The sequence below is a fragment of the Gigantopelta aegis genome, chromosome 4 (assembly GCF_016097555.1).
Source record: "Gigantopelta aegis isolate Gae_Host chromosome 4, Gae_host_genome, whole genome shotgun sequence".
Classification (NCBI taxonomy): Eukaryota; Metazoa; Mollusca; class Gastropoda; order Neomphalida; family Peltospiridae; genus Gigantopelta; species Gigantopelta aegis.
In genome coordinates this window covers 15964606-15978146 of record NC_054702.1, presented here as the reverse complement: position 1 = coordinate 15978146, position 13541 = coordinate 15964606, and the positions used below count along the sequence as shown (strand labels likewise).

The 13541-nt window shown below is 37.9% G+C and overlaps 1 protein-coding gene across 1 annotated transcript in view; it reads right to left on the bottom strand.

Annotated features, from left to right (window-relative positions):
* The window catches only part of LOC121372716 (sphingosine-1-phosphate phosphatase 2-like), a 30546-nt gene extending 25379 nt beyond the window's left edge, over positions 1-5167 (bottom strand). Inside the window, exon 1 of the mRNA XM_041499192.1 lies at positions 4332-5167. Coding sequence (XP_041355126.1) covers positions 4332-5108 — 777 coding nt within the window. The 5' untranslated portion in view covers positions 5109-5167. The remainder of the gene's footprint in view (positions 1-4331) is intronic.
* Between the last annotated feature and the right edge of the window lie 8374 nt (positions 5168-13541).

Genomic DNA, 13541 nt, shown 5'->3' with positions numbered 1-13541 from the left:
CACATATTAGCCCTCTACATTGCAACTGATTTTGTCACACATAATAGCGCTCTACATTGCAACTGATTTTGTCACACATATTAGCCCTTTACATTGCAACTGATTTTGTCACACATATTAGCCCTCTACATTGCAACTGATTTTGTCACACATATTAGCCCTCTATATAGCAACTGATTTGGTCACACATACCGTATTTGACCGGAAATAAGCCCAGGGGGCCAAGACAACTCATTGTGAGCTTAGCATAGGGTGGGCTTATTCCCAGACAAGGGGCCAGTTTTGTTGAGAAAAAAAAAAAAAAAAATTATATGAACTAGGAAGAAAACAAAAATCGTTCAGTAGCACCTATTAATTAGTGTTCCATTTGTTATTAATAAATAATAATTGTTTATTAATTAAATTGGGTTTTTTACTAGTATCTAATTATCAGAAACACACCTTCTATGTTACAATTACTTACTAGTTCTGTTCATTTACATCCAAAATTTAATGCTGAGAAGACTTAAAACAGCAATTAACAAACTCAATAGCGTATACACACACGTTTCTGACACAGGCAGCCAGCTTACACTACAAAGAATTGTCAATCTAGGTCATTGTTCTTAGCCAATCAGAATAAGGTATTTGCCTAATTAGCATTAACTGCGGACCCAATGTGGTGGTAAAAATAGATATTGGTTTTGGTTCAGACTTGGGCTTGTGTACTTCAAAGAAATACTGCAGGCATGAAATTGGAAACAATGTTATACACTGCTAAATCTCACTGGCGGTAAAATATTGTGTTACATTTGTGTTTAATTATCTGCAGGAGGTATGACCTTTTAAATGAACTTTGAGCAAACTTGCAGTTTCATGTTATTTATAAGGTGACAAGTTGGGGGTGGGCTTATTTACGAATGAGGGCCTAATTTCTTAAATTCTATCAAAACGGAGGGGGCCTTATTCAAAGACATGGGCTAATTTCCGGTCAAATACGGTATTAGCCCTCTATATTGCAACTGATTTGGTCACACATATTAGCCCTCTACATTGCGCATGATTTGGTTGTATATGTGACAATTTTTTCCTTTTGGCGACTAAAACATTTCATACTATTACTATCTATAAATATACAATAACCCCTGCAATTGCCCGCTGCATTCTATGCAGCATGTTTTTTGCCATGGACTATATTGGAAAACAGAATAAAAGTAAATATTAAAATATTAAATGCACTAATATTACTTAGTATCTGGATTTCAGCACCATCAGGCATAATCGAAAATACATGTAAATTACCAATACAAAGTTCAACCAGCTAGTGTTTCACTAACATTCACAAACTATTTGGTTGGTTCCCGACGTGGCCATTTGTGGTTTACTGTGAAGCACATAAATCACTTTAGCAGGTGTTTTTCCACTCAGTCGGTCTCATATAATATAATAATTTTAATTTAAAAATAAAATAAAAACATGATTTGCTGGTTTGAAGGCAAACACTTAATTGTTTTCAACCCATTACCCCACATATTTTGACTTGATTTGTGTTAATTAAATTGTTGTTAAAAATGTAAGGACCTTAAAAAAATCCTGGGGAAAGGCCTAAGAGTTGCAAACACGATAAGGGTACAATTGCCGTGGGCACTATTTTTCCACTGCAATTTTGTTGCCATGGTAATTTTTTTTATATGCAGGGGTTGTACAAATATGGGCCATCTGGCTCCTAGATGGAAAAGTTAATGTAGAGGTCTGTATATGTGACAATTTTTATTATCTCTATAAAAAATACAAGTAGGTGCCATCCAGCTCCTGGGTGGAAACGTTAACATAGAGGCCTGTGTATGAAGTCTTTTTCAAATGTACAAAATTGTGACGGCAGTAATTTTTATCCCATGGCACAAGAGTGCCGTCAGTGATACCCCTGACATACGGCAATTTATATCACATTCTAATTGGCAATTTCCGTCGGTGCCATCGTCGAGTTCGAACCCTGAAACCAGAAAGCTCATCCTTGATTGGTTAAAATTAAGCATAGCTGGTACTTTAAATAAAAACATAAAAAATGCAAACCTCATTTGACACAGAGACTAAGACATTTTTTTTAAACATCAAAAACATTATGATGATGAGATGAATGGCATAGCCGCAATATTTCCACTTTGTGCTTGGAACTACTTGACAGGGCCATGCACCACTGGCTTAGAAGATTAATTTCAACACATGGTTTGGTGTCAAACCAATGAAAACGCTACATTAAAACTTTGATTTCAGTATCAACTTGTTTACTTCATGACATACCAGATGGTAATAGTGTCTTATCATTTCATTTTCAGCTGTTATTGTTATTCTTAATATATGACTAACAAGCAATTAACCCACCACAAGCAATTAACTAGAATTCCAGGGAATTAACTATTTTGTCTACCATAAACGTTTTTAATGTCACTGACAGATGTATCCATAGATGTCATTTCTTTGCATGTTAAAAAAACAAAACAACATATACATAAAATATTAAATACAAACCAAATTAAATTTTTAAAAACTACTCATTTTTTTCATGCACACTGTGATGAACATCCATAAGTGCAATCAGCGAACATCCTGTTTTCAAAATCTTCATTATTAATATTTCTAGTCAATTGAAAATTGATTAGTGCTCAAGTTGCAACTACTGTTTAATAATATAAAACGGAGTAGAGATCTGTAAAACTTGTGTAGCAAATTGCGACACGAAAATGTTCTCTGGAAACTATAAACCAAGTTTCAATGGAAATTTAAAGGAAACAAAGAAAAACGTTTTATTTAACAATGCACTCAACACATTTTATTTACGGTTATATGACGTCGGACATATGGTTAAGGACCACACAGATATTGAGAGAGGAAACCCGCTGTCGCCACTTCATGGGCTATTCTTTTCGATTAGCAGCAAGGGATCTTTTATATGCACCATCCCAGACAGGATAGTACATACCATGGCCTTTGATGTACCAGTTGTGGTGCACTGGCTGGAACGAGAAATAGCCCAATGGGCCCACCGATGGGATCAATCTCAGACCGACAGCGCGCTGTACCACTGGGCTACGTCCCACCCCTACGACTTAAAGGAGGCAGGGATAAACTACCACAAAAATCCCTGAGGCTGGACATAGCCCAGTGGTAAAGAGCTTGCCTGATGTGCAGTCAGCCTAGGATTGATCTGTCAGTGGGCCCAGTGGGCTATTTCTCTTTACACCAGTGCCCAGTAACTGGTGTAACAAAGGCTGTGGTATGCACTATCCTGCCTTTGAGATGCTGCTTGTAAAAGATCCCTTGCTGCTAATCAGTATGAGTAGCCCATTGCATAATGGCAGGTTTCCACTTTCATCATATCTAGTTCTTAACAATATGACAGACACCATCATCTGTCTAGTTCTTAACAATATAACAGACGCCATATAACCATTAATTAAAATGTGTCAAGACTAAAGTGTGTCGCCAACTAAAATGTGTTTCCTTTTTTTTCTTGTTTTAATTCACCTTTATTCTGTGTCAACAGTTTAGAAAGAAGAAACACACCAACACCACATAAGCAGTACTCACACTGGAAAGAATCTGCAAGCTATTTTATTTAAACAAATTTAACAAGAGTACTGGTGAGGTACATGCCTGTCAAAAGTAGGTCATGGTGAGCTAGTTATGGTATGCAACACACTGCCATCCCAAGTTGTACATGCATGCAAGGTTTAATAGACAAGGAAGATATGGTCCAAAACAAGATTTCCTTTAATGTGCAGTACTTATTGCTTTAAAAGTAGGTTGTGTTGACCTAGTTATGGTATGCAATACCATCATCCCAAGTTGTACTTTCATACAAAGTTTAATAATCCCATTTGAACTAATAAGGAAGATATGACCTGGACATGGATTTCCTAAAATAATGTGCAGTATGCTATATGGAGCCACACACAGCAGCCCTAAGTTGGACTTGTGACCTTCGCCTCAAGGTTTGATGGATCTTATATAAATTCATAAGGCTGGGGAAAAAAGTTACTTGTTACATGCTGGAAAAATATATGGTAGGTAGCTAGGATTTATACAAGATCATCAAACCTATATCTGCTGATAAGACCCTGATCACATACACTGCAGACCAGACAATGCAAACCAGGGCCTTTGATACACCAATGGCATACCACAAGTCAGGTTTGGCAGTTGGACTTTCCTTTGGCACTGTCACATATAAAGAACATTATAAATACTCATCATTGAGTTAGGGTTAGTGTTAGTGACAGTGCCAAAGGAAAGTCCTTCCACTAATTAACGTCTAAATCTAATTAACACCTATAACAGACTGATCTTGTTACCTCTTGGTATCTCTCAACTGTAAATATTAATAGTGAGAAGGGAATTGCTGTCCCACAGATAGCATGTGTCGACGGCATCCCATATTCTAATTCATATCTAGTCTCCAGTCGTACAACCGGCGGTGATTTTGGGCGTGGAACACGTAAGATGTCTTTAGTTGCTTGTCCAAAGTACATGCATATTGCCCACAGCAAGCAGATTTTACGCGTAATAACAGCGTCAATATTCCAGTACGAAAAGGAATAAAATAGGATATAAAATATCCCATTCCCCAGTCCAGCACCGAACGAGAATACGTAATATAAAAAATTGTTTTCGACCCGGTAGGGGATTGTTCCGGTACGGATGATACACGCTTTTCTAGCTGCCTTGACTTTCGCCGGCAAAGAATCGCGAACGTCCAGTGGCGAAGTTATGACCGACCCATTTTCGTGTTGCACAAAGCCGTTTCTGTGTTTCAAGCGTGTTACCTCCGTCTCAGTGTTGGCCATATTTTGTAGATGTTCGCTATCCAATTGAACAGACTTTGTACACTGATAATATGAGTTGTGTATTTCCCCATTAGAAACAGGAGTTGCCTTCCCGTTTGAATAGTCATTCAAAACATGACCATTGCTGCACTGATGAGTAACGTCTTCGGATACAGTCACACGTTCACTACATGAATTTTCCAAATATTCGCTTTCCGTGACCACTTTTAATCCACAAGCTTGCTGAAATTTTGCCACTACATCTGGATCAAGAGTGTAGTTCAGCAACTCGGCGAAATATGACATGTCGGAGCGAGCTTCAGATGGTATTTTCACCCTTACACTGGGTCATGGTAATCCCACTCTCCGTTTGAGGTCGCCTTTTATAAGAACTAGGGGCAGATAACTTACGACTGGCACAACAGTAGATGTCAACGCAATATCACGTCACGCTTTGACCTAAACAAACAGAACAGGATAATATATATACAAACAAACATGGAAAAGCCGAATAATGTTTTTAGAATATATATCTTTACCCAAATTTGGCTTCAGAATAGGGTTTGCAGGGCCGTAGCCATGATTTTGTGTTGGGGGGGGGGGGGGGGGGGGTGCTGTAGATGTAAATCGTATTATTATTACTTTGTATCATACAGTATTACGGTATTATATGAACGGCTGTTAGATACCGTTTATCTTACGAGTTGTTTAAAAACGTATCCAATGAGCGAAAGCCAGACGTTAAAAATAGGCCTATATATTGGGAATTAAAATATGGCCTGCTGTTGTTGATTTTTATATATATATATATATATATATATATATAACAGGCCAAAAGAAATGTGTCCGTCCTGCAAAAGAAAAAAAAATGTCCTGCTGAGGTGAGGGTTCTGGATAGTGAATGGAAAATAGTAATGAGAGCGTATAACCTTCCAAATGTCCGTCTAGCTTTGTTACAGTCAGAGTACTCGGGCTACTGGTAGGTCTAAAAAAAAAAAAAAAAAAAATGGACTGCTTTTCACATGCCGCTATTTCGAGCCCTGCGTAGGCTTAACGTTAGAAGGAATGACAAATTGCAGTTGTATTATTATATAGCTAATCTTTCTGGTGTATTATATAATTAATTAATTTTAAAATTTAATTCCTTTTATAGTATAAAACACCACAAATATAGGCGTCTGAAGCGAGGAGGGTGGCAGGAGGCATTGGCCCTTCCAACCCTGAAGTTGGTCGAGCCAGAGTATACGTCCGCCTGCCCCGCCCCCAGTTGACAGGTGATCTAAATACCGACATGAATGATTTTGATTTTAAACTCAAATTATTCACAAGAATGTATTCACAAGAATGTGGGCCCTACCTCATAATTATCCATATTAATTGTTAGAAACTACTTTAAAGCCACCATAGTTGGTTACAAACATTCTAAATTGCTTTATATTTATATTATATAGCCTCACATTTAATAACTGGCACCTCCAGCGTGTCCAACCTACTCCACCCATAATGGGGGGGGGGGGGGCAACTCACACTATGTATGTATGTATGTATGTATGATTTAATAAAATGTAATACAGTAAAAACAAAACCAAAAGTTTGATTGGGGGCATGGACCCCCTGCCCCTCCCCCTCGCTACGCCACTAAAGTTATCCGACTTGAGCACGACTCATGATCACTAAATATATCCTAAAGGCCTAATCCTGTTTTCAGACAATTATTGTTGGACAAGCCGGAAAAAATTTCCGCACTTGTTGCGCAAAAAAAAATGTATGATCGTGTTAACCACTTTTGAAACAAAGTTGGACAAGTAGGGACTATTATAATACCTGTCAACAAGATCATACATTAAAAAAAAAACACCCATTGTTGGACAAGTTGGGACAAAATAATGTCAACACTTATTGCGCCAAAAAAAATAAAAAAATATAGGACATTGTAGACCACTTTTGAAACAAAGTTGGACAAGTAGGGAAAATTATAAGGCCTGTCAACAAGATCATACATTTTAAAAAAAACAAAAAAACATTGTTGGACAAGTTGGGACAAAATAATGTCAACACTTATTGCGCCGAAAAAAAAAAAATGTAGGACCGTGTAGACCACTTTTGAAACAAAGTTGGACAAGTAGGGAAAATTATAAGGCCTGTCAACAAGATCATACATTTGTCCAAAAACATTGTTGGACAAGCCGGGACAAATGTCCATATTTGATGCGCAAAAAATGTATGACCGTGTGGATCAATTTTGAAACAAAGTTGGACAAGTAGCTCTAGACAACCTGCAATATTTCGCCGCATCCTTCATCTTTTGGACACATGTTGATGCTTGTCCCCACGTATAACCAATCAGACACTTTAGATGTGCCATGTGATTAATGTTTTACATCACATGATATCCAAAATGGCAGTATCAACACAAGAGAAAAAAAGCATGGTCTCACCAAGAAGTCAAGAAAGTGATTAACCCTTATGTTCAAAACCCCTGCCTTATTATAACTTTTCACTACATGAATACAAAGACAAAGTTTTACAAAAAGTAATTAAAGCTGGGAAAGGGGTTGGTGGTAGTGATAGTTACAAGTTTTTTTGTTTGTTGTTGCTTTTTAAAATTTATTTTTTAATTAATTTCTATAGTGAAATGTAAAAACGTTGCCCTACCCAACATACAGTGCCCCCTACACATGGTGCATTCATATTTACTGGTTGGGAACCCTGATGAATGTCGCCACTTTAAATAAACTGCTATGCTTAAGTCTAACAAAATTGTGATTTATTTGAACAGTCCATTACATATTTATCAATCTTAATGCATTTAGTTTTTTCAAAAAGAAAAGTATATTAACAAGAAGCCTTACATGATCATAATTAATTCCCTAGAATTCTCTTTTTGCACCATATTTTTGTTTTTTAAATTCTGAACAAACGTCAACAACATGCAACAAATGTGGACACAGTCCAAGAATGTTGTTGCATCGTGTAGACAGAAAGTTATACAAACGTGAACAAGTGGGGACATTTGTCCCGGCACGTCCAACAAAGTTTTTGGACTAATGTATGTCGTATAGACAGGGCTATAAACAACAACAATAAATGTTGAATTTAACATGCAGTTTGTAGTATAGATTAAATTATAAACATAATTTATGCTGCTGTTAGACAAAAATACAATACTATGGAGAACAGAGGAAGAAACACCGACCTCGGTGACGCAGTGGTTAAGCTGTCGGACTACAGGCTGGTAGGTACAGGGTTCGCAGCCCGGTACTGGATCCCACCCACAGCGAGTTCGTAAGGGCTCAATGGGTAGGTGTAAGGCCACTACATCCTCTTCTCTTTCACTAACCAGTAATCAACTAACAACTAACCCACTGTCCTGGACAGACATCCCATGTAGTTGAGGTGTGTACTCAGGACAGCATGGTTGAACCTTAGGCCAGTATTTTTTTATTATTCGGTTTACGAACCCGCTGATGTAAATTTTGCCAAAATAAAAATAAATAAAAATAGCTCTAAAGAAGAAAAAAAAGTTACCATTCTAGTCTATTGTGACGCATTTCGTAAGGTAACAGTGAGAAGAAAAAAATCACCCCTACTGATACACCCCAAACAGGTTTTGTTTGTCCCCCCCCCCCCCCTCCTCCTACCTTTGTGCACAAAAGTTCTTGTTCGTAAACCTAAAAATTAAAAAATACTGGCCTTAATTTGATATAGGGCCTAAGCACGAAAATAAGTTAAAATGAATGAAAGAGGACGAAACGACGCTTATTCGAGAGGGGAGTGCTTGAGATGGCCCCAAGAAATGAACTGTTTAACGATTGTATATCAGGGCCGTAGCTAGGATTTTTTGTTTGGGGGGTGGGGTGGGGGACAACTGAGTAGTTAATAGTCTAAAACTCCTTTTCTTTAAGTTTCTATAATGCTTTCCCCATGCTAGCTACGGCCCTGTATATACAGCCTATGAATGATTATACTACCCAATAGGTTATATGTTCATAGGCCTATTAATTATATACCGGGGACGGGATTTAGTTCAGTCTCTTTAAGTGCTCGCCTGAGGAGATTTCGTCGAAGGATCGAACCACCTCAGTGGATCTATTAAACTGATTGGGGTTTTCTCGTTCCAACCAGTGCATCACAACTGGTCAAATGCCTGGTATGTGCTTTCCTGTCTCTGGGAAAGTGCATATAAAAGATCCCTTGTTACTGATGGAAAAAATTAGCGGGTTTTTCTCTAAGATTATGTCAGAGTTACCAAATGTTTGACATCCAATAGCCGATGATTAATTAATCAATGTGCTCAAGTGGCGTCGTTAAATAAACAAGCTTGACTTATATACCGTTTGCTGTGTTATATCGTATAATTCTAATACTCTGATGGGAAATCAAGCTCTTAAAGTATATTTTACAACACATAATTTAAGCTGTTAGAAATACCGTACAATGCAGAACTGGGGAAGACACAGGCGCTGATCCGAGGGGTGCTCTTAAAATTTTCCAAGCGAGTCACAAAATAGATAACGTTAACTTACCCAGCAGACCTTGCAACAAGTGGAACGCAAGTGAAACTGACAACAACCGAGTTGAAAGGGTTCATTATCTGAAGAGGAGATGACAGACGACAATGCAAATGACCAAAGTTCAAAGACTAGTGCACGCATTCTTGAACTACAATACTATATAGGTCTATCTGAACGGGCAATTAGCCACAGTGATAACTGCGAGCGTGCTCCACAGTATGTCCATGAACTGGATTAAAACAATGCATGTATATACATAATGTATTTTGTGGGTTGGGAGCAAAACCGTACCGTATGCAATTCAAAAGGTATACCAGATGGCACCTTTTTGCTCTAAACCGACAATTTATTCACAATTTAAGGAAGACACAAAGGTTCATAATGACCAAAAATACTTATTAAACTGTCATTTAAAATGTAATGCTACCTTGAAATACATCCAAATAATTTACAGTAATTGTGAATACTTTAAAGTTAACCTTTGTTTTGTTTAACGACACCATTAGAGTACATTGATTAATTAATCATCGGCTGTTGGATGTCAAATATTTGGTAATTCTGAAATGTAGTAATCACAGGAAACCCGCTACATTTTTTTCTAATGCAGCAAGGGATCTTTTATATGCACTTTCCCACAGACAGGAAGGCACATACCACGGCCTTTGACCAGTTGTGGTGCAATGGTTGGAACGATAACAAATCAAATCAGTTGAATGGATCCACCGAGGTGGTTCGATCCTGCGACGCAAGCACCTCAAGCTTTAAGCTGCAGGCCAGTATATGCCAGATGTTTTGATTGGTCGAATAAATATGATCATCTAGACATGGAATAAGGGGTCCTCTCAGAATTGAATAATCCCCCCCAAAACAAAAAAGACAGTAGGGAAAGGTGGAGTGTATTTATATAGTCTTCATTTCATTCCTTATTATATTTTTAGCATCACTGTCAATTTATTAAAGCTACACCAGCAACCCAGTTCGACATCTTCAGTTTGCAACAACACGAAATCTCTGTGTTGGTTACACCAATACTAAATGTCGTTGCAGTACTAGGATGTTCATGAGTCTAGACATTGGGCGTCAAACAATTACGGTTTTCGAATTTTCTTCTTGTTAATATAATGACTGCACAAAACTACTTTAAACTATCCATAATATATACATGTGCATATTATAAATAAACGTTGATGCTAATTGTGAATATTTTCTAGTCATTTTAGAAGACGAGTGGCATCAACACGAAATCAAATAAATTAGTTTCTCTCGACACCATTCCGACATGGATGCGCTGCACTTTACTTGTACGGAGAGAATATTACTGGATGGCACACACAGGTGGATTCGGGCTTTTTCTACAGAAGAATGCAACGTTTAAAAAGGGTACCTCTAATATTCAAAAGTATACTAACATGATTATTGTATTATATTATTTATATGGTAATCTTCCACACAAATGTCAATATGAGCAAAAGAAAGAAATAAATGTTTTATTTAACGACGCACTCAACACATTTTTTATTTACGGTTATATGGCGTCAGACATATGGTTAAGGACCACACAGATTTTGAGAGGAAACCCGCTGTCGCCACTTCATAGGCTACTCTTTTCGATCAGCAGCAAGGGATCTTTTATATGCACCATCCCACAGACAGGATGGCACATGCCACGGCCTTTGATATACCAGTCGAGGTGCACTGGCTGGAACAAAAAATAGCCCAAAGGGCCCACCGACGCGAATTGATCTTAGACTGACCGCGCATCATTTTGCATTCATCTTCGCAACAGCTTGTTTTAAAACTGAGTGAAAGCACTTTCGATACGTTTTTAAATGAGTTGTAAAATAAATGGCATCTAACAGGCACGAGCACAGCATTTTATTTATCTTTATAAAAACCCAAAACCTTCCTGCCCCCCCCCCCCCCCCCCCCCCCCCCCCCCCCCGGATATTATTTACGTCAACTTCGCAAGTTCACAGGTGTTAATTATTTATTTATTAACGGTCACGTAGTCCTCTCGATATTGATGCATTTTAACAGAATATAACAGTATGGCATATACATTATATTGGAATGCATTCAAAAGTAAATGGTGGTGTGCAACCCTAATAGGTTGGGACTCTTAGAGCCCTCGGATTTCCATTCTCCGGGCCATCACACCGACAGTGCCCCCTCCTTTCAAATAAATTCCGCGGGGTCTGGTAACGTCAGTTTTAATATGAATTGCATCTCCATATTGACAAATAACTACTTATACCGTGGCATCATATTACAACTATGATAGCCCATTATTAATTAATATACAAATATTATATGTGGACTCGAATAATATGTAGTTAATTATCACATATTTATGATTTTTTATTTTAATTTTTAAAAATAAAAACACAGAAAAAACACACATGCAAAACTCTGAGCATGTACCACTGACGCCGGAGTAGTTTCAGTAGCGTTAATTCCATTGGATGACACAGCTTTGGTGTCTAGGTCATCGTTGTGATGGTACCATTGTGACGTGTTTACATCGATTTTCCACACGTTTGATGTAGCAAGAGTTGTGAATCCAAAAATATCAGTGTTCTCTCCAAAGGATATTAAGAAATATAGACATCAGGTTCCGTATTCATAAACGTACTGAAGTCAATGTATGATACCTAAATACATACTTAAAGTACATAAATAAGCATTATACATTGACTTAAGTACGTTTATGAATACGGAACCAGACCTCGACGTGATTGAGGAGCCATTTAAAATATTACCACATTAAGCATTGGTATTTAATCCTTTTGTATTTATATCACTTTTTTAAATTATTATTTTTTTTATTTTTATAATACATGTATATGCTAAGGTGAGCTAACAATCACTATACTTGAACTAGGCTCACAGAAATTATGAAGCGGCAGAAGTCAAGAGATATACCGGCGTCGTGGTTAGGCCATCGGTCTACAGGCGGATAGGTACAGAGTTCGGATCCCAGTCGAGGCATGGGATTTTTAATCCAGATACCGACTCCAAACCCCGAGTGCTCTGCAAGGCTCAATGGGTAGTTGTAAACCACTTGCACCGACCAGTGATCCATAACTGATTCAACAAAGGCCATGGTTTGTACTATCCTGCCTGTGGGAAGCGCAAATAAAAGATCCCTTGGTGCCTGTCGTAAAAGAGTAGCCTATGTGGCGACAGCGGGTTTCCTCTAAAACAAAACAGTGTCAGAATGACCATGTTTGACGTCCAATAGCCGATGATAAGATAAAATATCAATGTGCTCTAGTGACGTCGTTAAATAAAACTCAAGTCCGAGATACAAGTATATACAATGCAAATCGGTATGTCTGTATAAACAAGTTGTTTCTGATGGGGTTTAACTACATATTATAGGCGTCAAATGTTAGCAACTGGAGGGGCTAGTAATTTATTAATTCACATTCCAGCAGGTGGAATAGAGGGTAGACAATGTATATTTTGTTGGTAGGCGTGTATGCAGAAAATTATGCAGGAGCAGGTTCAGTTCATGCGCTCCTGCGAAATACATATATATTTTTAAAAGAAAGAAAGTTCGGGTGTGATCAACCCCGACCTCCCACTCCCGCAGGAGTGAGGGCCAATGACCCATACCATCCTATTTCCAACACCCATGTTTATTAATTTCATCATGGGCTACATTTGTTTAATTTAATGTTTAACTCTTTGTTTGAAATCATGCAAAAAACACGGAAGCTAAGCTGCCACTTACAAACAAGTGGTCAGTGTGTTTGGTGCTGCTGACCCGATGATAACTCGGTCACTAGAAAGTATTGATAATACAAACCGATTTATGACCCGATTACTGTTCATGACCTACACATCGTACGTTGCTCTTACAAAGTCCCTATGATAACAATCTCCCCATGTCCGAAGCAGTGGAGTGATAACTAGGGCTGGGTAATTGTGTTGTATTGTGGTATGTCGCGATATGGATGACCTGTATCACTATGCGTATCTAATATATTATTTACAGCAGAATTAAGCGATTAAAAGAATGGACGACTGAACCTCTTTTGGATAAAGACACGTAAATAAAGTAACAGTAATAGTGAAGTTGATTTCACGTCTGCGCTTAAAAGGGGGGGGGGGGGGGGGGGGGGGAGAGAGAGAGAGAACTTGCAGGTCCTCTTTTAAAAAACATTACGACATATTTACAGCATTTTTTTTTTTTTTTTTTTATATAAATAATTTAAATTAG